Genomic DNA, 25595 nt, shown 5'->3' with positions numbered 1-25595 from the left:
AACATATCAACCATTAATTTCAAAGTGAACTATCGCTTTAAATGCACAAAAAGAGATTCACAAATGTGTACAGACTGCAGTGATTTAGAAATGCACAGAAAGCGGTTTTATATATATATATATATATATATATATATATATATATATGTTGCAAATATTATATTTATTTGTGAGTTCTATAGATTTTTGTAGAACTCATTTATTTGTGGATCTTAATCTATTTATTTGTGAATTTGATACATTTTTGTGAATCTCGTCTATTTATATGGAATAATGCAAGAATTCTACCCCCATACGCGTCAAATGATTTGAGGCACTGAGAAGAATCAAATCCCACAGTCCTCAGACCCTCCTTCGGTGGGAGGAGCCAAACACAATTTGTCCTATCATGATGTTGCGCACATGGCAAGCGCCACACCCAGCTGTGCCTGAACTGCAGTTCGCAGGGACTCGCTTGTATAATAGGGCAACCAGTGGCACGGAGCGCATGCTGGTGTTGTGCCTCCCCTCATGTCCCAATATAGCAATAACAGCAGAAGGCGGCCGTGCATTGACAAGTCGAGAGCCTTTTACTGTTCTTATACTCTAGCGCTCACCAAAGTAAACACTGATAAATTGTAATGTTCCATCAGCCTGTTAAAAATGGGCTTGTTTTTATATATCGCTGGATCTGCCATCCCCACCGAGGCCAGTGTCAATGAGGTGAGAAAAAAATAATTGAACTTTGCTGGTTGTTTGTGTCGGTGTACTGGGCTCTGAATGGCACTGCCACTTGTTGACTCGCCGGTTTAAAATAATGTTATCCTCACTTTGTAGCGCATGTTAAAAAGTTTGTGTTAGTAACACTGTCCACTCGTCGTTTTATTTATTTTTGCAATCTGATATCTGTTTTTTACGAGAATTGCGTGCTGCTAACCAGTCTTGCGTCAAGCCACGGAAGTGTGGAACTGTGAACAAATCCTATTTGGCTGCTGTTTGCTTGACACCATTTTGGACATAACGTAATGTGATGGCCAAAATGCTGTCTAGGTAGAAACTTCCCTATGTTTTGGAGACACGGCCTAAACCCGGACCAGATTCAGTAAACAAACGTCTGCAGTGTTAGCAGTGGCTAACAATTCAAATGTCACAGTTTTCGATGCTTTTATTGGGGCGTTTAGCTGATTTGAACTAACACATACTATAACGTTAGTTGTCAATCACCAGTTGTGTTGAGAATATAAATTATTCTATATGGCCATGTGTAACTCGATTTAACAATTAGCCTAAATTGAATTAAGTCATTAATCTGTAAATTTGTCTAGCACACGTGACGTCTTTCTCCTTTACAAAGGTCTGGATTTTGTTATCGCTGTTGAAGATAGGGCTGAGCCCATTGGCTGTAGTGAATTTATCACTAAAATGTGCTGAGTAAAATGTTCCGAGTGTTTTTTTCCCCTTCTTGGCCAGGGAAGAGGGATCCTTCTGTAACCTATCTTTCTGATCAGAGTACAAGGCTCGTCATGTCTTGTACAGTAAAGAAGTGCACAAACATACATCACGTTATATTCAAATGTATGAATTGTAAACTGGTAGCATAAAATCTGTCAATTAGTGTAAAACGTCCCCAAATACCTTCAGTATTGTTCTAAAAAAAAAAATAAAGGTTACATTTTTTTGTTGTCTGGTCACCTTGATAACTTACAAATGTGCTAAAATCCACATGATAGTAGAATATGTTTGTGTGAGTGGACATTTTTATGATTATTTTTGAAGTAATTTTCTGCATGTTGTGATGTTATTCACATTTTATATAGAAGGCTAAACAGAATATTAGAGTTTACCTTGCATTTACAGTATACATAAAAAAATAGACTGCAATAGGTAAAAAAAAAAAAAAAAAAAAAAAAAAAACAATGCCAGGACCAGGGTGCTTTTGCTTTGATGGTTCTGAATGTTTTCGGGATGAGATTTGTTCCTAAATGAAATGAGCAGGTTCTAATGTTCTAAAACAAGAGGGTAGGGTAAAACGTTTTAAAGAAACCTGTGCATGAACCCTGTTGCAATTGGTGTAACTTGCAGGGGTGTGGCTTGTTGTACTGCGAGACACAGACAGACCCTTCTCATAGAATTAAGTGAGTGTGAATTACCAGAATTACCAGACCCAAAAATTTACCAGAAATTGTTGGCTCTGGAACAATTTCATTCAGAAATTTCATTCATTTAGCTCGACCCTCACAGTGCATTATGGGTATTTTGTAGCTGTTGAGTGTACATCAGTTGTAATTGTAGTGAACTATGGGATTGAATGAGCGAATGCACTCAATAATGTCCACTTTGGTTTCGGACGTTGCTAAAATGGTGGTCCCCTAAATTTGTGCCGTACTTAAGTGTATAGGGGGTGATTTCGGACATAGCCCTAGTTTTTGCCCATTACAGTTCAGTAGACGTGAAAACGCTGTCTCCTTACAGCAGATCTTCATTTGTGTTCAACTGAGGAATTCCTGGCACTGTTGCAAGTTTTATTTAGCCTTACATTTATTTTACTGAACCAAAGTTGCATCTGTATGTCAGCAGTAGGGGAATAATCAGTTACATTTTGTTTTGTGATTTCACTGGACAAGATTGCAAGTCCGGAAAAAGTGATAGACTGGCAATTTGGCAACTGTCTGTTGTGTGCTGGAGAGAAACTTGCATGTAACATACGCAACAAAAAAACACTTTACAATACAACTGCACTAATAATCCACAGATAATCATGAGTTAAAGGACAACTCCAGCGCAAAATGAACCTTTGGTCTAATTACACATTGTTACCTAGTCAACCGATATCTGAGATTTGTTTTCAAGATTGCCGAATGTAAATAGTTTTATCTCTACAAACAGTTTAGCCTATAACGCTAGAATAATGCTAGTAGATAGGGCATAGAGTAATGACAAATAAAAATCGCTTGTTATTACCACTAACAAGGCTCAAAATAGCCCCACACAAATATTGTAGCATAATCAGGGTCCCTACATTCAAACCGAAGCACAAGTGAGAACTTTGTCAGTGTCCAAACAGTTTAATAAGAAGATTTTTTATACACGCAATCAACTTCGCGAATAGGAAGAAGCAAAATTCGTGAAAAATAGTCTCTACCAGTCGATCTACGAATACCGATCCATGTGCGCTGGTGAGATGTGAATAAGATGATAAGGTGAGCGCGAACAGTAGGCTACGTGTACATATTGAAGAGAAGAAAACAGTTCGTGTTTGTGTTTCTTCCGGAAACAACGGACCATATGAGATTCTGCACAGTTCAGCGCACTTGGATCGGCGTTCGTAGATCGACTGGTAGAGACTATTTTTCAAAGATGGCTTCTTCCTGTTTTCGCGAAGTTGACTGTGTGTATGAAATATCTTCTTATTAAACTGTTTGGACACTGACAAAGTTCTCAATGCTTCGGTTTGAATGTAGGGACCCTTATTATGCTATCGTGTTAGTGTGGGGATATTTTGAGCCTTGTTAGTGGTAATAACAAGCGATTTTTATTTGTCATTACTCTATGCCCTATCTACTAGCATTATACTAGCGTTATAGGCTAAACTGTTTTTAGAGATAAAACTATTTACATTCAGCAATCATGAAAACATATCTCAGATAAAGGTTGAATAGGTAACAATGTGTAATTAAACCAAAGGTTCATTTTGCGCCGGAGTTGTCCTTTAATATACAATATGAGTCATGAAGAACTAAACCATTAATTAATGATTACTGCATCAGCAACTAATAAAGCGTCTATATATGATTAATAGATTAAGTAGCCTAATAAATGAATTGTGTTACATCCCTTTTGGTCTGTAAATGTGTTTTGCTGTTGTGGGAGGTGTTTGTTGTTTTCCAGGAAGAAGACCGGATTGGTTCCTGCAGACTGATTGGTGCCACGCACTGATCAGTCAGCTGACACCTGGAAGTGTATAAAAGCTTCCTATTAATTATGTCATCATGTATTCCTTAACATATTTTATTGTCTTGTATTTTAAGGTCTTACCACTTCCCCTTCCCCCTTCCCCTTAGTTTTGCGTGTTCACGTGAGAGGAAGGGCTATCCTAAATCTCATTTTGATCTAGGGGTAGGGGTAAGGTGAAGGGTATACCCCTTAAGTTAAGACCAAGAATTTTTACGAGCTTACTTGAAACCAAGGGGTAAGAAATGCACTGCGCATTGTGCGCAACTGGCAACAATGGCGGACATCCAGAGTTGAAAGTTTTTTAGCTGAAATGATTGATAAAAAAAAAATATATAACCGTCTTGTTTTGTGCTCTACACAGTTATGTACATATATTTGCAACTATGTTTATTGAAACGTTTTTTTAAAGTTTTTAAAAATCGCTACTTTGGTACGCTAGGCTATGCTAACATTACATTGCTGATTTGAACAATCAGTCCCACATTTCAAGATCACCCAAAATGTCCGGGATTCAGCTTTTGCTTTCTACAGTCGCCATTCATTATCTGTACATTATTTGACACTGACACGTACGGGATCAGCTTCTCAGATGATGCATTCAGCTTCAAACGGATCCGGACTGAGACGAAAACACGGGAATATTAGATCAACAATACCAGATTCACCGATTTAAATGCATGAATTCAGTCCGATTGAAACAACACATTGTGCATGTAAACATAATGAATAGTGAAGGCAGAAAACAAAAGCCGAATCCCGGACATTTTGACGGCATCTTGAAAGTTTCGGGAACTTTGTGATCAACACTTGTTGCCCCGGGTGACACAGATGCCAGTTAAGGACGATGCAAGATGACTTGCAAAGTCATTGCATGAGCTAATGATTTGCAAAGGTATAATTATGTTATGACTTTACTTGTTGAGGCACATGACTAATAACTAATTGTTAAGTACAGGGGTTGGACAATGAAACTGAAACACTGGCCAATGTTGGAGGTTTCACATCTATATGCCTGGCGGCCAATCTTCAGAGTGAAGCACGGGTGGATCAGTGATGGTTTGAGCTCCAATATCATGACAATCCTGATTGTATTTGATGGACACGACACTGCCGAGGACTGGAATCCGGTTGTAGAAGGCGGGACGTTGAAATCCAAAGTGTGGATGTCAAAACTAATGCTGCGTCCCAATTCGCTTACTTATACTACGCCCTAAAAGTATGTACTCTTTTTGTGAGGAAAAAGTACATACTTTTGAGTGTGTAGCAAAAGAGTAGGCAAGCTTTGGGACATACTATCACGTCATCTTTAACGGACGGCTCTGTCGCGTGCTGCGTGCATCCTGTCATCGTAAACTGCCCTGTCAATCATGTTGTCACAGTTAAAATCCTCCATTCTATCTAATTTTATTTCCTACCGTTTCGGAGAGCACATTCATCTGCCAGTCGTGGGTCTTTCATGGTCTTCCTCGTGTTTGCAATTTGAATATAATGATGCATTTAAAACGTAATGGCTAAACGTGTCTTTACAAAAGTTCACAATGCTACTGCATATGCAATATAATGTGGACAACATTGAATAAATTCATTTTCGTCAGGGTAGATACTGATAATTAAACACTCAAAGCTCTTTATCTTTATCTTTATCGACTATGTGTCTGTAGTTTTTTAACACTTTTTACTCGTGTTTGTAGTTTTAACCGAATCCTCGTCCAACGAGCAATGGTTTGTGGGCAATATCAGCCGTTAGAGTGTGCATCGATCTACACTTCGGATTCTGATCGGAAAAAGTAGAACATCCGGGTATCTTTGAAACACTCATTTCAACATACTACGATTTGGGACGTACTAATTCTATTTTCGAATACTATTTAGGACGGATAGTATGCGAATTGGGACGCAGTATAAGTCTTAGTTTCTCTATTAGTCATGTGACTCAACAAGTAAAGTCATAACATAATGATACCTTGGTAATTCATTAGCTAATGATTAATTAAAGCAGACAACTGGAAGTCTAAAACGTTAATTTACACTATTAGTTAATAAAATATTTTATTAATGAATTAATACACAATGACACATTGAATTAATAGCAATTCATGTATTACTTAATCTATTAATCATAGACTCTTTTAGTTGCTGATGCAGCAATAATTAATTAATGGTTTAGTTATTCATGAGACATACATTAAAGGTGCCCTCTGGCGTTTAAAATCAAATCATACACCATATTCCATACCAGATGGGGGCAGTATATCTCCAGAAATACCTCCACGGCCACGCGCACTCTCATGTCTTCGAACAACACGGGCGAGCGCTGTGTTGCTCTGTCTCCCTCGTGCATATTAATCAAATCAATTGACACGATAGTAAAAGGTTGGAAGGCCGCAGTTTCACGTGGAGCATTTGAAGATTTTTACAGATTAGAGACTAAATGAACAACATCTCAATACTAAATTATAAAGGCCGTCTCATAGACAAGTCGGTGCATTTCGACGATATGGGAAAATTAAAGCCCAGGCTATTATTTCTAGTTTTATGATATTCGTTTTGTTCATATTATATTTTTATCATTAGTTTTATTTAATGACAGACAGCATTCCCTGATGTGGACCAAGCTAGCGTCTTTCAGAGGAACACTTTTCACACACTCTCACGCCACACATCAATTTTGTCATGCACAGAAAAGGACACGGAGACCGATGTCAGCTCTCAGATTCTGTTAATTTTATTACGCAATTCAAACAATAAATACAGTTTTGGCGCTTTACACGACAGATCCCTAACACACGTAAACCGATCATCTCCACTAGCTAATGGTAAAATAACACGAACACTGTTGAAAGATACAGTATGTTACAACTTACCAAATTGTCTTCCTCATGCATAATATCAACCAATCTTTTTTTTTTAACTCTTCCCTGAACTGAAATGTAGTAGTGGGCTGTATTTTCCACACGACTGACATCAGGTTCAAGTACACACAAGCTGCCGACTTACTCTCGTGTATTGCAGTTTGGCTGGTGGTAATGTTGCCTGCCCGCATACCGCCTCCCATGGCCGAAACTGGTATTACGACACCTGCCGGGCCGGGGCTAGTAATTTAGCATGCTAATTCAGGTTAATATCTCGGCAGCACTATAACTTGTCATTTTTTTAATGACATCATCAACCTTATTTCTTCTCATTCTTTTGATGCGTGTAGCTCATTTTTGGGGTATTTTAACCTCAATTTTTACAGATGGCACCTTTAACTCATGACTATCTGTGTGACTATCTAACTGTGCATTAGTTAAATGTGAATTAATGCATGTTAGTGCACCCATATTGTAAAGTGCTACCAAAAATTCTTTTTGTATAATTGAAGATTCCTGACACAAGCTATTTCGAAAACTGACCTTTCCAAAAAGCAGAGGGGGCATAGTACACTGCCTTGTAAACTGCATAGGACTAGTCAGCATAGAGAATTGCATTGGTTATGTTATTGGTTCCTTAAAACTTAATGGGCTATATAGACATTTAGTAATTAATTTTGGTTCCATAAAAGTGGCTCAGAATCAGAAACCTGTAAATCACTCTCAAAAGTACTGGAGTAGGTTAGCTACAGGCTGGCTGTAGTTCCATCAGATGACAGCATAACATGAAGATTAACCACACTCACCAGTTACAAGTTAAACTGCTTAGGGGTATAAACTCAAGTTCTGCTTAGGGGTATATTGTATAATACAGATTACAGTGTGCATTTGTGGACAGTTTCTCCCTCCAAATAATAATTAAAATCTCATATTCACCCAAAAGTCTCTTGAGTTTTAGCTGACTCAGTCGTATCATATGCTGTCGCTAATACTCAAGTTCTCACTAAGACTGTGGAAAACAATGTTAGCTAGTCAAGGATCCTTATTAGACTGGCCAACATTATCTTCTTCTTTCAGCAACTTCTCATTATAACCTATTAAACTTAATTAGTTTTCTGATATAATGTTTTCTGGCACTGAAACCGGATATGGATAGTCTCGGCAGCTGCAACAAATTAGTTTAACCTGCAAAGGTCTTCACACATCTTTCAGATCTTACATACCTTCCTTTGGACACATTTAGAACATTTGAAAATCACACATAAAAACATGTATTGGCATTTATTTGAAAGAATTTAAGCATGCAATAGAAAAAAAAAAGTTAAACAACAGATGTACTTTATGGTTTTCAAACTTGGTCTTCATAGTTATATTGGTGAACAACGCTTGTGGTTCCTGTGCTAGGACACTTGAGGAAAACTGACATCATACAGTGACTTAAAGGCACAGTATAAATTTTGCTTCTAGAGGTCACTTTCGCTCAGTTTTATTTTCCTTTAGTACTACGTCTGGGACTGCTGTATCCTTAGGTTTCCAGAAATCAATTTTTTGTAGGACCAATCAGCGAATAGAGGGAGTGGCTGAGAACGATGACGTTGACGTAGCAATCAGTTTGAGTTCAGTAATGGCAGCGGAAAAAAACGTGAGAAAAGCTATTCGGTCCATTGTTGGAAAAACTGCCGAATATACAGAATTTAAAGCCGGATTGTTGTCGTCTCACCTCTTGTTGCACAACGGAGGACCAAGTGAAGGAGGCAGAAAGGTTGGAAGTTTGTGAGAAAGGCCAGACTCTATGTACAAATGAAATGTACTAGAGTCTGGTTGAATCAGGCTAACTGTTTCTAAAAAAAGCAATAAAGGCGTTGCTTTATGAAGCGTGAAGGAGCGTTGAATCATGGGAGTTGTCGTATTCACCTCCACAGCCGATGGAAAGAAATTATGCTAATGGATGAGCTAATCTAGTAAATTTGCAGTAGCTTTACTGTTGTATGAAGCAGGATGGGGCCGAGAGGCTGTGACATTTTACCTGGTTGTTTTTATTTTGCTAATATAGCAGCACATTCGTCTGCTGCTGCTCCTTTCACTTCATTGTTTATGCATATTTTGTTATATTTAACGTTCGCTTCTTTCTTCCCTGATCTTGAACTTTGTTACGTTTGATCACATTAACATTATTTTAGTTCATTCTTATGAAAGAGTGCTGAATTACAATTCATAAAGGTCACTTAATCTTATGAAATAAATTTGTGGGGTAATGCAGCGCCGTTTTTCTTAGTGCAAACAATCATACTAAAAATACATTTGAGTCTGTTGAAAGTTGTTATAATGTTAGGCTACTCTGTGCAGTTGCTTGGTGACTGGTATGAGACACTTGTTGCGCATTGCAGTAAGCTGAGTCAATATTAGAATATCTTATTAAAAGCTGGATGGCTTGCAATTAATTTTAAAATATAGCCTACTACATGGCAGAGAAAAGGCTGTATTATTGTCCCTACAAATAAAGCTCTCTCTGATTATGCTGCTGACAAACGAATGTTTGCTCTGAGACATGGCACAAACATGTTATTTGTGGTAAATCAAGAAAATGAGACAGTCCTATCAAAGAGTAGGACTAAATGTGTTGAACTATTTAAACTATATAATTATTAGTTTTCTGTCGATAAAGGTATCCGAACAGTTGCTCACCTCTCTAATAAAATGCATAATATATCATGTGTTAGTGTTTTTTATGGTTTCGGAAATCAAGGCTATCTTGGATATGGGGTCATTGACAGGCGGCTGGTGGATTTAAACATTGTTGAAAACATTTGGGATAATGCAAGTAATTAACAAAATAACATTGTTCTAGTGGTTTTGGGATATGTTGATAATGCAAGTAATTAACAAAATAACATTGTTCTAGTGGTTTTGGGATATTTTGATCCAAAATCGTATACGTTCACCTAAAGGATTATTAGGAACACCTGTTCAATTTCTGAGAAATTGAGGTATGAGGTATGCAGCAAAGCATTTGTGAAGCCACAACACGCACAACCTTGAGGCAAACAGGCTACAACAGCAGAAGACCCCACCGGGTACCACTCATCTCCACCAAATTTGGATAGTTGAAGACTGGAAAAGTATTGCCAGGTCTGATGAGTCTCGATTTCTGTTGAGACATTAAAACATTAAGAATAAACAGAATGAGAACATGGATCCATCATGACTTGTTACCTTTTTGCAGGCTGCTGGTGGTGGTGTAATGGTGTGGGGGATGTTTTATTGGTACACTTTAGGCCCATTAGTGGCAATTGGGCATTGTTTAAATGCCACGGCCTACTTGAGCATTGTCTCTAACCATGTCCATCCCTTTATGGCCACCATGTACCCATCCCCTGATGGCTACTTCCAGCAAGAGAATAAACCATGTCACAAAGCTTGAATCATTTCCAATTGGTTTCTTGAACATGACAATGAGTTCACTGTACTAAAATGGCCCCCACAGTCACCAGGGGCCTCATTTATAAACGTTGCGTAAGCACAAAAGAAGGCGTACGCCGCTCTCTACGCAATAGTTGGTATTTATAAAAAGCAAACTTGACGGTAAAATGTGCGGTCCTTCACGCAAGCTCTGACCCAGACGTACGCACAAAAACGGGTGAAATGAGAAATGGCGACACCGTCGGCAGTTGGAAAAAACATGTGAAAGTGTGTGAAACTGTTGACGGTTGTGTAAAATAAATGGCAGTACTACCTCTCATAAATAACACGAAGACTTCACAAAGCAAGTATTACAATTAACAGCCTACACGAACACCCGTTTGATCGATCTGCAACAGAAATGCAAATTAACACACATTTCCAAAAAGAAAGTGAAATATTTTCTGCAATAATTATGGCATGTTATACAATTCATCCTCATAAATAAGATGGTAAACAGAACGGAACACAATGGCTGATATTGCGCTCTTAGAAGATGTGGCGATTAAATGGAAGGATTCGGAGTGAACGCATCATCTTCACAACAAAATGTGTGGGAAAAAAATATTAATTATTCAAGGATTCCCTCATTGAGCAGTTTATTTCAGTTAGGACAGTCTTGATTTTGCCCAACTCCTTGGCCACCTCTCTAATTGAATTAATGCCTAGACGCTTATTTGCCTCGACTTTGATGTCCGACCATTTCTTTTTTATTTCGGTCACAGTCCGAGGTTGTGAGGCTACAGCATTTATGGCATCTGCAACCTTTTGCCACTCTAGTGCCTTTTTGCCATTAGTAATGCCCACACTGTGCCCTCCAAACAACATTTTTCTCCTCTTTTCCACCTCGCCAACAATAACTTTTACTTCACATTGAGTGAAGTTACGTTTTTTTTTTATTTCCTCTCTGTGTTTAACATGATTTCGCAATCGATGAATATTAACTTGTGGGCGTTTCACGGACTATTTATGGTCAACTATGGGTGTGACTTGAAGCCGCAAAAGCTGCGCTACATTTAGAATTGATTGTGATTTATTAAGGGACGCAAATGCGTCGCAAATCCTATGCAGAGTTTTATAAATGAGGCCCCAGATCTCAACCCAATAGAGCATCTTTGGTATGTGGTGGAATGGGAGCTTCGTGCCCTGGATGTGCATCCCACATCTCTATTAACTGTTAGATGCTATCCTATCAATATGGGCCAACATTTCTAAAGAATGCTTTCAGCACCTTCTTGAATCAATGCCACGTAGAATTAAGGCAGTTCTGAAGGCGATAGGGGGTCAAACACAGTATTAGTATGGTGTTCCTAATAATCCTTTAGGTGAGTGTATATTGTGCCTTTTAAAATAACCTTGACACCATTTGCTTGAGAGTATAAAACCAAAAATGGGTCTGGAAAGTAGAATTAGTTCTGAGAAAAGGTCTTGCGTCATTTGTTTGCAGATTCCACATGGCTTGATATTTTGTATTCAGTCACAGTGTAATGTTATTCATACATGTTGTGTGTCTTAAGTGTCCAAACACTTTTTTGGGTCACTGTGTTTAATAATAACCAGAAACAGTATGTCCAGTCCCATGTTGCAGAGCTGGTATTGGTTAATTGCTGATATTTGTGTTTGGTAAAATGGCTAACTCAAAGTGTCATGGGGTTAAATTATATATTGATACACCATAATAAAACAAGATGTAAAATAGATCACATGCACGTACTGAAAGCTTATCAAAATTGTGATATGAATAAACAGTGTTCATCAACCAATGTTACCCAAACAAAGGCAAAATACTTAAACTATATACTGTACTTTGTAGATTATAATTAAATGTAATTAAAATATTTTAAAGAGTTAGCCTAGTTGAAAATTGAAATTGAAAATGTTTAAAATGAATTACTCAACCATATGTCATCCAAACCAGTAAGAAGAATTGGAAGAATTAGTAAGATTTGGAAGACAACTTAAGATATTTTTGATGAAATCCGAGAGCTTTCTCTCCATTGACTCCAACGTTATTACCACTTTCAAGGCCTAGAAAGGTAGTAAATACATTGTTAAAATAGTCCATGTGACTGACCACAGTGGTTCAACCTTAATGTGAGAATACTTTTTTACTTTTTTGTGCAAAATAAAATGCAACTTTATTCAACAAAATCATCTTTTTTTTCTTCCGTGTGAGTTTCTGACGCTGTTCACGTAGTCAACTCAGAGCAGCGCTTCCAGGTTCTTCGACAGAATGCCAGCTCATTATTGGCCGACACTGTTCACATGAGCAACACGAAACGTGTGGTGCTGCCGCAAGGAGCCGGCCAATACTGAGCCAGCGTTCTGACGTAGAACCTGGAAGTGCTGCACTGTGTTAACTACGTGAACAGCTTAGGAAAATGACGTGGAAGAGATTGTTGAATAAAGGACTATTTTAACAATGTATTTACTACCTTTCTAGGCTTTGAAAGTGGTAATAGTTTTGCAGTCAATGGAGGGGCAGAAAGCTCTCGGATTTCATCAAAAAATACTTTAATTTGTGTTCTGAAGATGAACGAAGGTCTTACTGGTTTGGAACGACTTGAGGGTGAGTAATTGACAGAAATTTCATTTTTGGGTGAACTAACTCTTATGTAGAAGTACAGAAGTCCATATATTCTATGGAAAAACATATTTTTAACTCAATATGGTAATGTAATTGTATCCAATCATCCTAGCCTAGAAATCTAGACACACCCTAGCGGCAGCAAAAATTATTTTGCTGCCAGTATGGTCTAGCAACTCACCGTTGGCTTTCGAAATGAAAAATAAAATAAAAATACTCTAGTCGGGCCAATCACACTGTGTATAGAGTTGGTGGACGGGCTTAACACAATGACGGCAGAGTTGTGTCGGTTTTGCGCCATGATTTCTCTGCTACTGATGCTATTATGAATGTAATAGATAATAATACTCTGAGATCCTCTGTTTGTGTATGTTGTATATTGTTCTTGTTATGCAAAAAAAAAAATGATAAAAAAAAAATTCCCTGCTACCTGAAAACAAACAAGATGCTGCTGTGCTGGCGAACAGTGGTGTTTCGACTTGGCTTTGGCCGCGACTTTGGAGGACTTGGAGTTAAGAGAACGTCACTTAAGTCATTCTTAAAAAAAGAAGATGTGTTCGGAGTTTTGACGACCCGGATACTGCAAAAGTTTAATATATCAACTATAGCGCCACTGGTGGGAAAACGCATGCACTGTAAAAAAAATATTTTCATGATTTGTAATCACAACATTTTTTCTTTTGTCAAAACAACTTAAATAATTTATGAATTTCAGATAACATAATATTTCGAGTTTCTGAAGATTAAATCAATCTCCTTCATTGTATTAACTCAGTTTTTCCATTTAAATGAACTTAAAATTTTGAGGCAACTAGGTTACTTCATTTTTCAAGTTAAACCAACAATATTTTTTTACAGTGTGGGACTCACTCAGCCACAGAATTTTGTTGCTCTAGTTGCGTGATGAGGGGTATTGAAAGACAACCGTTTATCCCGCCCCTCGGATTGAGGTATGCCAATTGTGAGTTCCCAGACCTTGATGTAGGTCTGGCTTGCCAGGCTACAATCATCCCCCATTCCCATTATATATTTTTTTTTACAATGTATAGGTAGGGTTAAAGCAAGAAGGTGAAGAAAATGCTGCTTTAGATAAAATTTAGGATCTAAGTAATGAAATGGAACATGGCATTGGGATGTTAGGCAATGTTTTTTGTAACCTCTTCATTTTATTTTGTACTGTCTACTCCCATAATATTGAGGGAGCATCTCATTACAATGCAGACCTCCTTACACTCCTCTGCTACATGGAATTTTCCGTAGACCAATCCCTGTCCCCTGTTTGAGTGAAGTGTGTGTGCACCCCTGTTCCTCCCCTGTGTATCGCGACTATTGTTCTGAAAGGACTTTCACAAGGCTGAAGGGCTCTGGAGTAACATGTCTGTATTGCACCAGAAGACAAGAATGGTAGAGAACCTGATCTCTTAACTTTCTTATTTAATCATTAACTGATTCATGAAATGGAACAAACATGCCTTGCCTATTGTGCCTACCTTTTAAAGGTTTCTGCTTATTTTGTTCTGATCTACCTGTAGTTTTTGTTTTCTTGAGGGTAACATGGTGTGTCCAGTGCTTAATGTGTAACTTTATTTACTGAAAGAGAAAGGAAGTTAGTTGAAAAGATTCTGTAAATTTTAGATTTCACTGTACACGACATTGGCAATTCGATTATAATTCAATATTGGCAAATATTCTGAGTGTACTGTACAGGCAGCTTTTGTTCTTTTATGTCAAGTACTTGACATGAATCAAGATTCTGAATAATAAAGCCAGTGCCAGTTTGTTCCAGTGATATGACAGATCAAAAGTTATTTCAGGTTGTAAATTTTAATGTGTTTCAGTCCTGAAAATAGTAATGATATTTACAAATCAATTCAGCATAAAAGTATTTATCTTGAAAAATATATTTCAACTTTTTGAAAACATATTTAAGGAAAATATGTTGTTTCTGTTTAAATTTTTACTCCACATGACATTTTGGGTTTTTTTTTTTAAATCGCATAATTTTATAATCTTAATGTTTCGTTTTGTTTTTAATGGGCATTATTATTTAACATTGACCCACTTTTTACCTGACAATGCATATTTATTGTTTTATTTCACACAGGTGATTAACCTGTTTACTGTAAAACACATTGCACCCAAATATTGCACTGTATTGAGTAAATAGTTTACACACTGGATTATACTGCTAAATTGAGCTAAGCCTATTCATTTTATTTTCAAACAGTTTGAAGTACTTTGGTGGGAGATTAGTACAGTGATGGTATAAAATAGAAATATAATACTTGCTGAATAATTATGGGACATGGTATAATTCTATACTGTGCTTAATGATTAAAACATATTCATATTGGGTATGTACTGTGGTTAATATAGCATGATTTCAGTCCAAAAATTACAATACCATATCCAAAACCTTTCTAAAAAAGTTTCTTCCAAGAATTCTAAAAAAAAAAAAAAAGGTTACACTTTATTTCGATAGTCACTTTAGACATTCTACTAACTATAAGTAACTTTTCAACTACATGTCAACTAAGTGTCATTAGAGTATTAGTAGGCTGTAGTAGACTGTCAGTAGACTGTTAGGTTAGGGTTAGGTGTTAGGGTTCAGGTTAGGAGAACAAGTTGACTTGTAGTTGCTAAGTTACTTACAGTCAGTTGAATGTCTGTTGGGGGACCAACAAAATAAAGTGTTAGCAGATATTAAGCTAACAGTCTACTAATACTCTAATGATAGTTAGTTGACATGTAGCGGCAAAGTTACTAATAGTAAGTTGAATGTCTAAAGTGGACTATCAAAATAAAGTGTTACCAAAAAAAAAAAAAAACATTCTTTTTTGGTCAATATTTGTTCTAGTGATAAATGCTAAATTCACAAGGCATTTATCTTGTATCAATTATTTATTAATTTTTTTCAGCAGGTACTTCACTGTGAGGGGGTGAATAATAAAAGCTACGTGTGTGAGACGGGACACTGTTGTGGAGAGTCCCAGTGCTGTAGCTACTACTATGAAATTTGGTGTAAGTGCATCTTCATGTTTAATATCAGGGTCACAATGTTTCATAGGAATTCATAAAGGCTCGTTCACATTCAAGAATGATGACGAACTAAAACTTCCAAACTTTCATTAAACTATGTTAAATTTCTCCGCCATCAATTGACATTACTGATCTTGCCGAATCAGATAAATGTATTTTGCCTGTGCAATTTTGCTGTTTAAGGTGAAATGTAACCTAGCCTTAAGAGGTTTAGAAGAACTAAACACTATATATATATATATATATGACCAAATATGCACAAGCAGTGGTTTTAGAGGAATTAGTCAGGTTTTAAGTAGCAGTATAAAGTACAAATGCATACTTTAAAGGTTTTTTTTTTTCCGTGTGTGGGATTATTCCATGTTAATTTTTTCTTTTTTTTCTCAGGGTTCTGGCTGGTATGGGCCATCATCTTCATCCTGAGCTGCTGCTGCGTGTGTCATCACCGTCGCACCAAACACAGACTGCAACAGCAACAACGACAGCACGAGATCAACCTCATTGCCTACAGAGAGGTTCACAACAACACCTCTATCCCCTTCTACTTCAGTAATATCATCTCTCTTATATACATATTTGCTACTTTGATTCATTTAGCAAAGAACCTAGACAAATAAGGGAATTAAAAAATCTAAGTAATAATGCTGATTACTTTAAAGCTCAAACATTGAATGTTTAATAATAAACCTAACATTCTGATACTGGTAAAGCTTCTATTGTTAGTATGCATTTTCTTATATTAATACTCTTTACATAAAACATATATGAAAAGTTCAGATGCAAAAGCCTCTAAGTGCCATTTGAAATTTTCTTCTAGAATGATCATTTTTATCAAGCTTGTATATTTAAGTTCAGTGATTTTACTTAAATGGCAATGATAATTACCTATTAATTGTTAGTTAAGTGAAATTACTGAACTTAAATATAGAAGTTTGATAAAATTCATCATTAAAGAAGAAAATTTCAAATGGCATTTAGAGGCTTTTGCATCTGAACTCTTCATATATATATATATATATATATATACACTCACCGGCCACTTTATTAGGTACCCCATGCTAGTAACGGGTTGGACCCCCTTTTGCCTTCAGAACTGCCTCAATTCTTCGTGGCATAGATTCAACAAGGTGCTGGAAGCATTCCTCAGGGAGTTTGGTCCATATTGACATGATGGCATCACACAGTTGCCGCAGATTTGTCGGCTGCACATCCATGATGCGAATCTCCCGTTCCACCACATCCCAAAGATGCTCTATTGGATTGAGATCTGGTGACTGTGGAGGCCATTTGAGTACAGCGAACTCATTGTCATGTTCAAGAAACCAGTCTGAGATGATTCCAGCTTTATGACATGGCGCATTATCCTGCTGAAAGTAGCCATCAGAAGTTGGGTACATTGTGGTCATAAAGGGATGGACATGGTCAGCAACAATACTCAGGTAGGCTGTGGCGTTGCAACGATTGGGGCCCAAAGAGTGCCAAGAAAATATTCCCCACACCATGATACCACCACCACCAGCCTGAACTGTTGATACAAGGCAGGATGGATCCATGCTTTCATGTTGTAGACGCCAAATTCTGACCCTACCATCCGAATGTCGCAGCAGAAATCGAGACTCATCAGACCAGGCAACGTTTTTCCAATCCTCTATTGTCCAATTTCGATGAGCTTGTGCAAATTGTAGCCGAAGTTTCCTGTTCTTAGCTGAAAGGAGTGGCACCCGGTGTGGTCTTCTGCTGCTGTAGCCCATCTGCCTCAAAGTTCGACGTACTGTGCGTTCAGAGATGCTCTTCTGCCCACCTTGGTTGTAACGGGTGGTTATTTGAGTCACTGTTGCCCTTCTATCAGCTCGAACCAGTCTGGCCATTCTCCTCTGACCTCTGGCATCAACAAGGCATTTCCGCCCACAGAACTGCCGCTCACTAGATGTTTTTTCTTTTTCGGACCATTCTCTGTAAACCCTAGACATGGTTGTGCGTGAAAATCCCAGTAGATTAGCAGTTTCTGAAATACTCAGACCAGCCCTTCTGGCACCAACAATCATGCCACGTTCAAAGTCACTCAAATCACCTTTCTTCCCCATACTGATGCTCGGTTTGAACTGCAGGAGATTGTCTACATGCCTAAATGCACTGAGTTGCCGCCATGTGATTGGCTGCTTAGAAATTAAGTGTTAACGAGCAGTTGGACAGGTGTACCTAATAAAGTGGCCAGTGAGTGTATATATATAATTGGCAAGATGTTTTGTTAAAAAATCTTGGCCGTCAGTCGAATATTTTATTCAAAGTAATTACTTAAAATGATTTAATTGAATTAATCACTTATATCAACATTAAATATATGTGACTTGTGCTGGCAAAATGAGTCGTAATGTGCACAGGCTAATTTCAAGCTACATGCAAAACAAGTGAAACAATGTCTATTTTAAGGTTTTCCAAAAAATTTGTTCATTAAGCCCTCGTCTAGTGATCCAAATGCTCCAAATAGCAATTAAACATCTGAAATGATCTTTATTTTTTACGTTTTCTGGGAGGAGCACCTTTCCTTTGTCCAAAACAAACTTACTCGCGCTGACTGATGCGTGCACACAAGGACGCCTCAGATGTGGTCGTGATATACACACATTCACATAATTACAGTACTTTAAAATATCTGTCTTGGCCAGTATTCACGTAAACATTATCTGTTATGTCTTATGTGAACGTTTGGTTAACTGTTGGGGAAAAAACATCTGATGTGTGTAACATTATTTTAGATCCATGCGGTACATTAGTTGTATATAGGCTGTCTGTTTTATTAATGTTAATCAAACAATTGTGGTATAATGAAGAAAAGTTATACAGTATTTTAACAATAGAAATATAGGAAATATTTGGTTTTGACTTGGTGTGTGTGCCAAATTTTGTGTCGTTACCAGGTTTTTTTAATGTAATGATTGCTAGGGGATTTTTTTTTTTGGAACCTTCAGAAAACTTTAACTTGATTTTTCTCAATTAACTTTGCTGACTATTGACTTCAAACAGGTGTAGCTCAGTCATTTTTGGTCTGATTCTAACAAATCATACATTATTTGAAGGGGTTTTAGATGAGATGATTCGCTTACACCTACAACCACCTACTCGGCAATTGCTGCCTCTTTTTTTTGTTTCAGAAAGAGCACATTGGAAAGACAGTGTTATCAAACATTTAGCATTTTTTCACACAATGGCATGCAACAAGGTTTGATCAAAGTCCCTTTTTGAGCCATGTGGTTTTACGTGTGGGGCATGCTACAAGCTATTCTTTTCTATGTGGGCAATAGGCATGCAAATATACCTGTTCAGTTCTTCATATCCAAATCTACGAAACCAGTTTGTTAAGATTCAATTTCACGTGAGCAACAAAAACATTTTTTTCTTAACTCAAACTTATTTCTCTTGCCGATTAGCTCAGCCAGTAGAGCAGCCTGAATAGTTTTTTCTTTCTTTGTTTTTTTCCCCATTACCACCTAGTCAAAGCAATTTTCTTATTTTTTGAATTGTTTTTTAAAATTTGTCTTACAGTAGTCTTATTTAATAGTCTTATTTATTTTATTTTTTTTACATCATTAACCCTCTAGGGTTGTTCTGCCCAAATGGACCCGAAGATTCAAATAAAAAATGCTTAAAAATCACAGCTTTCTCGGAATGGTCCGAAATTTGGTGACTTTGTTGGTATTTGGTATATGAACACCCAAACAAATTGGGGACGGGATGTGAATAGTCTAAGTGGTTGTAAAACCACTTGGTGTTAGGGTCCAGATGGACCCTCATGGAAAATGAATGGGAAATTGGCAAAAATGTGAAAATACGAAGAGAAAAAAAAAGTTTTTTTTGTGCGTACAATCTACAAATCAGCCATGATCCAGAAAAAAAAGCACACAACAGTGAAGGGGTGAATCTATAAAACATCAAGAGTGCAAAACAGACACATCCACACACACACACACACACACACTTTTATACACAAACACACCAAAAAATTCAGATTATACATGTGTTTTGCATTTTTAACCCTCTGGGGTTGTTCGTTTAAGAGTCACACCTGGGGTGTTCGGGCCCAAAGGGTGGGAATCATTTAAAAAAAAAATAATAATAATTTTTTCATTTTTTCATTTTTACATTTTTTCTTTTCTTTTTTGGTGTTTTGAGAAAATTTACAAAAAAAAATATATATATATATAATTACGATTAATGCAATAATTATGACCAATTTTTCCCCCATTGAATATAACAGAAAAAATATATATATATATATATATATATATATATATATAAATATACATGTGTATATATATATATATATATATATATATATATATATATATATATATATATATTTAAAGCTGTTCATTTTCATTTTAGAGTCAAGCCTAGGCCGCATAAAAGCAATTTTTGAAATGAGATGGATGCCATCTGGTGGACAAACTGAGCATTTTAAGCAAACTGAAATTGCTTTAAAGCCACAATATGTATTTTTTCTGCTTTAAAAATAGCAAAAATAACTGTATCTATGTTATATATTTCTATTAGATGTGTACTTACTTTATCCCGACAGTTTCCACCAACTTTCAAATACGGAGAAATTTATAGTTTATAGTTTATAGTTTAATTCGAAGACAAGGAATGTTTCTTTATTTCCGTTTCGTCGCCCTTCTATGGCGTCATATAACCTTTGACTCCTCTATTTCCTCTAACTTCCTGCGGAACCCGGCGAAACCGCCAAACACAAAGGGGAACACTGAACTACCGCCAATAAAGCAAAGAAAATGACGAAGAAAAAAAAGTTGTACGTATTTTTATGTGTGTAAATCACGTGCCCGCTCACAAGCGCTCACTCTTAACAGACACACTGTCCCCGGTGCTGCTCGCGCGTCACAGAATGTTCATAAAGCGCTCCCCGTTCACAGTAACCGGGTCGTCTCATTCAAATCAGCCAGGTGTTGCTGTCAGCGAGCCGCGCACATTGAATACTCATATGAGTCAGGCTGTGAATGTAAGTTACGTGCCCGCTCCAGCGCGCTCATGCTTACTAAATAAACGCCTCACCTCCGGCGCCGCGCACTCACTACATTCCCTTTAGCCTTAGCGCATAGTGGATGCATAACGCAAACCCAGTCAATGTGCCTTATAATCCGGTGCGCCCTATATATGAAAAATGTTCAAAACAGGTCATTCATTGAAGGGGCGTAATATAAATATTTATATTAGTCTGTATTATAGTTATGGACCACGATTACGCTTTGCCTGCACGTTCTGCTGCTACAGCCAGCTCAGTAAAGCTCAAACGTACGAGTGAAAAATATGATCCGAGAAGGGTTTGGGACAAGAGAAGCATGACGCAGGTAAACATTGGGGTTGCATTTAAAGCATCGAATGCATCTTGAAAAGCTAAATTTACAGAGAGATGCTGTATATCCGTATATTTTGTGTACGTCTGGTGTGAGTGACCCCTGGTGGCCAAAAATTGCATACTGTACGTTTAAAAGGGATAGTTCACAAAAAGTTCTTTCATAATTTATTCCAAATCTTCAACAAACAGCAAGGGACAATGTTGGCAAATTTGCAAAAGAACCTTGATTTGTCGTAACATCGCAAATATACAAGTTATTTAATTGGTGAGGCAATGCCCATTTTTAAGAGTTGACCTATAGCTGCTGATCACAATGTCCAAGCTTAATGAAACCTGATGCACTCAGACAAAAGGACAATCTGAGGACACACACTAAGTCTCTCACAGTTCTGCCAATAGTGGGCGCTGCAACTAAGATCAATTATGACTTCATAAAGAAGTTCATGAAATTACATGAAAAGCCCATTTTAAATGTAATTCTTTACCCTTAATAGTTTCCATTTAACAAATCTACCTTGTATAGCTCATAATATATATATATATATATATATATATATATATATATATAAAAAATGATAAAATTGATTTAAATATCTTCTAATTCAAACAATAGTACTGAATGTTAATTAAAAAGTTTAACATAAATATACAGCTTTGGGGCTAATACAGAAAAGGATTTGTCACCTTTGGATTTCAAGCAAGACAACGGGACGGTTAATAACTTACCAGAAGTAGATCTAAGGGATCTCTGAGGGGAGGGATCTGTAATGCAAGCTAGAGCCAGACCATGGCAAGGCTTTAAATACAAACATTAATTAAAAACCGTATAATCAATTCTAATATGGAAATATCTACAGAGAGGATTAGAAATTTGACCTTGGAAAAGTATGCCATTTTAAAATGGAAAATGTGTAGCAACCGTGCATTAGGATATACATTTCAAAACTAAAATGCTAAAACGGCAAAATGAACAAGTTCAATATATAATACAGATAGTCAAAATGGTATTGTCAATTATGAGATGGTGTCAAAATAAAAATAAAAAAGTCTTTGTCATAATTTTTCTTTTTTGGCAGAAATAGCCTTCCATATGGAAGTCCCATAGGTTTGGAACAACATGAGGATGAGATAATGATGACCATGTTTTTATTTTTGGATGAACTATCCCTTTAAAATGGTTAAAACTGTAGTTATTCAACCAAAACAAAGTCTGAATTGGTTCTCAGACATTTTCTTGCCATTCTTTCTCTTTCAGGATTCCTACCCAATTATCTCCTTCCAGAATATGAGGAAGCGGTACATCGTCCTGCTACGCCCCCTCCCCCATATAGTGCCTTAAACTCTGGACCTCCAGCCTACACCTGCCCCTTAACCACTGACCAGCAGGATACGCACTGCCCACCCAGACAGATCACTCCAGTGCCCCCTGCATCCGACACGCTCTGTTCCAGACCCAGCCTAGAAGAGATCCACACCTCCAGCGGGTACCACCACAAAGGCGACAGCAAGAGCGAGTTCGAGCGAAGCAGGTCCACGCAAAGTGCCCTTCCCTTAGATCAGCCTCCCAGCGTGGACAAACAGAACGAGTGCAGGAAGGAGATGCTCAGGAATGTGGTGATGCCTGATCATGAGAACGAGAGGATTCTGGCAAGGCACCGCAGATTTACACGGGACTCTGAGAGTGAGGTGTGCGTTTGTGGGCGAGGCTTGAAAAGCCATGAACCCAAAGAATTGGAGAGGCTTTTGAGCGAGGAGGACCAAGGGGACTCTGAGGATTTCTGTGAGGAATGTGGCCTCCATTCCTTCGAAGAGGAAAATCAGGGCCGTCTATCCCCAGAAAACAGAGTGGAGTGTGGAGCATCTCCACTCGCCCAATCTAAACCTCATCCTGTTTGCCTTTACTGGCATACTATTAATGAACAAGAGGGTCCACACAATAACACACAATCTTAAAGCTGAATACTAATTTAGAAAAAGCTGTATGAGATGGTGAACAAAGAAGTGAGAACAATTAGATGTTATCCGCAGCTGTGTTTTATGTACAAAGCATCTATTTATGCAGTTAAAAGCCCAAAAAGTGCACAAGGATGGGCTCTACTTGCTCCACGAGAGAACGTACCACATGTGCAGCTGTAATTGTGCTCTCAAAATGGTCGGAGCAAGATGGCTGTGCCTTTTCTACACAAAAATACAGCAAAATGGCGAACAAAGAATGCACATTTTATGAAGGCGCTGTAAACTGAATCATAATTGTACAATAGATTTGTACATGCAACATAGCTAGTTTTAGTTTTTCTCACTGACTCAATTCTGAGCTCAAAGAAAATCCAACTTCCCACTTTGTATTTACGTGCATTCATTTCGTAAATATGATATAAGGGCAAAAAAGGGGGGCGAAAAATTTCCCCGCACAGAATCTGCTGTGGTCATGTGAATTCGCCGTGTTGGTTATAAAGTGACTTCACACATCACTACACTATTGACAATGGACCATTTTTTTTTTTTTTTGCAGTCTTAGGATTGAGAGGCTAAATGCGCAAACACTGGTGTGCTGAACTATCAGTTTTTCAGGACAGTCAGTCAGAGAGAAATGTAAATACTGACAGGCCCCTGTCGACTTTCCCTAATATAATGGGACACATTTTAATGGTGTTTATTAAGTTTTTGTTTTGCACAATCACATTGTTCTGAATGAATTATATTGAATTCATTTTAAACACAAAGTATTTACATACTACAGTCTTAATTCACATATTGTCTGTGTTGCTGCTGTAAGCTCTGATGAATGTGTGTTCAGAACAAGTTTGATTCGTAAATCTAAGCTTTCATAGCCAAAGTAGGCTATAACATGTCATGGGACAATTATTAGCATTGGAGCTTGAAAGTGCTGCATTGTTTCTTGCCATAATTTTCTGATTGCATAGAAACACTACATGTTGAGGGTTCCTTTGAACCTGTAGGGATAAAATCCTTGCCGAAAGAAGTTGTCTTGCAGTATAGCTGTTTATCCATTGATGTAAGCTACAAAGTACAATAAACTATTTTCTCAGTGATACCTAATTAAGTAAGCTCCAAAGAAAGAAACATTTTGATATTTTTTAAAATGATAATATAGATCATTCTATTAGTAAAACGTGTCTTGATGAGTTTGATGCTATTGCCAACACACGTGGGTACGTAAGGCTGTAATTGGTGTAACATGAATTGCATCTATTCTTTTTGCACTCTGTTACAACCACTCTTAAATGCAATTCACGTGCCAGTTGTCCAGTATCATCTTGGACATCAGCCTAATTTTTATGTAAATACTTTAATTCATGAAAGCTCAAAATCTGTGTCAAGAAATATGGTAACAATTCAAAGTGCCTTGATTTTCTGTTCATATGCAAGCTAATGAGCCATACTTGTGTAATTATAAAGTGATTTATTTTTGTATCTCTGCACCAAAGTAGCTTCAGTTTTAAGTTCCTCTATGACTGAAGCACTCTTAACAAATAATTTATTTCACTGCCCTAATGAATGTTATTAGTATAGAGATGTGCTGCTCTTACTGGTGTCTCTGTGATGACAATCTAATGTTGAAGCTGTGCTTGGAGACAAATACATATTAATCTCTTTTTCTGAAAATATTAATAAGCTGCTGATTTTCAAAAAGTTATAAATACTCTGAAGCATTGTGCAAACATGATATAATTTTGTACAGCCTACAATTCTTAGCATTGGTTTGAGTTCTAGCACAATTTATCTTGTATCGGTCTGTCTTTTGTTATGCAAAACACATAATCGAGACACTGTCTAATAAACACAAATCAACACAACGTGTGTCATTGTTTTTATTTGTAGGGATTTTGATTCATTCCTGTGCCATCTTTGAATCAGTTCATGAACCAGATCCGTTCAGTGACCCTTTCTGTGGTGTGGCGTGAGTGGTCACTACAGTGGACAGCTATTTAAAAAGCATTTTCTTGAATTTGCAATGGTTTTTGATGGGAAAGTTGCACATCAATCTCTTCAGTGGACCCTGGTGCATCATCCTATGCATTGCAACAAAGTTATAAGCCATTGAGTTTTGATTTTTTTTTCCCTCTCCAAACCAAGATGGCCAATGGCCAGTCAGACATGCCAAGGTGCTCCGGAATATCCACCCATTCCTTCTATCCTAGGACACTCTTGTAGGTAAAAAAAATATTGCAGCATCAAACAGTATCTAATGAGTCATATCACAGTCAAATTTTCCAAGTTTTGATTTTAGATTGGGAGAAAAATCTGATAAATCACCCGTCCACTATAGTGGACCTCATGCATCAATGGCTATATTTTAGCTACAATTTATACGTATACTGTGAATATTGTT

The 25595-nt window shown here is 37.3% G+C and overlaps 1 protein-coding gene across 3 annotated transcripts; it reads left to right on the top strand.

Moving 5' to 3' along the window:
- Window positions 1–445: 445 nt before the first annotated feature.
- wbp1lb (WW domain binding protein 1-like b) lies at window positions 446–25059 on the top strand. Of its 3 annotated transcripts, XM_089132199.1 has the most exons (5): window positions 446–702; window positions 14173–14235; window positions 15750–15852; window positions 16258–16419; window positions 22497–25059. In XM_089132199.1, exons 1-5 carry the CDS (start codon window positions 643–645, stop codon window positions 23192–23194), a joined length of 1086 nt encoding a protein of 361 aa, XP_088988325.1. In that variant the 5' UTR covers window positions 446–642; the 3' UTR covers window positions 23195–25059. The 3 variants fall into 3 exon arrangements, with proteins under 3 accessions (XP_088988325.1, XP_039513381.2, XP_088988324.1); XM_039657447.2 differs by lacking the exon at window positions 14173–14235 and having other exon boundaries at window positions 15753–15852; XM_089132198.1 differs by lacking the exon at window positions 14173–14235.
- Window positions 25060–25595: the final 536 nt, after the last annotated feature.

The sequence above is a fragment of the Pimephales promelas genome, chromosome 6, assembly GCF_988280905.1.
Source record: "Pimephales promelas chromosome 6, fPimPro1.hap1.1, whole genome shotgun sequence".
Lineage (NCBI taxonomy): Eukaryota > Metazoa > Chordata > Actinopteri > Cypriniformes > Leuciscidae > Pimephales > Pimephales promelas.
The sequence above is the reverse complement of the archived record's forward strand: the minus strand, read 5'-3'. Positions and strand labels throughout refer to the sequence as shown.

Excerpts from the sequence above, each read along its gene's own strand:
- wbp1lb (XM_089132199.1), top strand. The coding sequence starts at position 643 with ATGGGCTTGTTTTTATATATCGCTGGATCTGCCATCCCCACCGAGGCC. Across the intron at positions 15,853-16,257 it reads CTACTACTATGAAATTTGGT|GGTTCTGGCTGGTATGGGCC; the intron begins GTAAGTGCATCT and ends TTTTTTTCTCAG. Across the intron at positions 16,420-22,496 it reads CTCTATCCCCTTCTACTTCA|GATTCCTACCCAATTATCTC; the intron begins GTAATATCATCT and ends TTTCTCTTTCAG.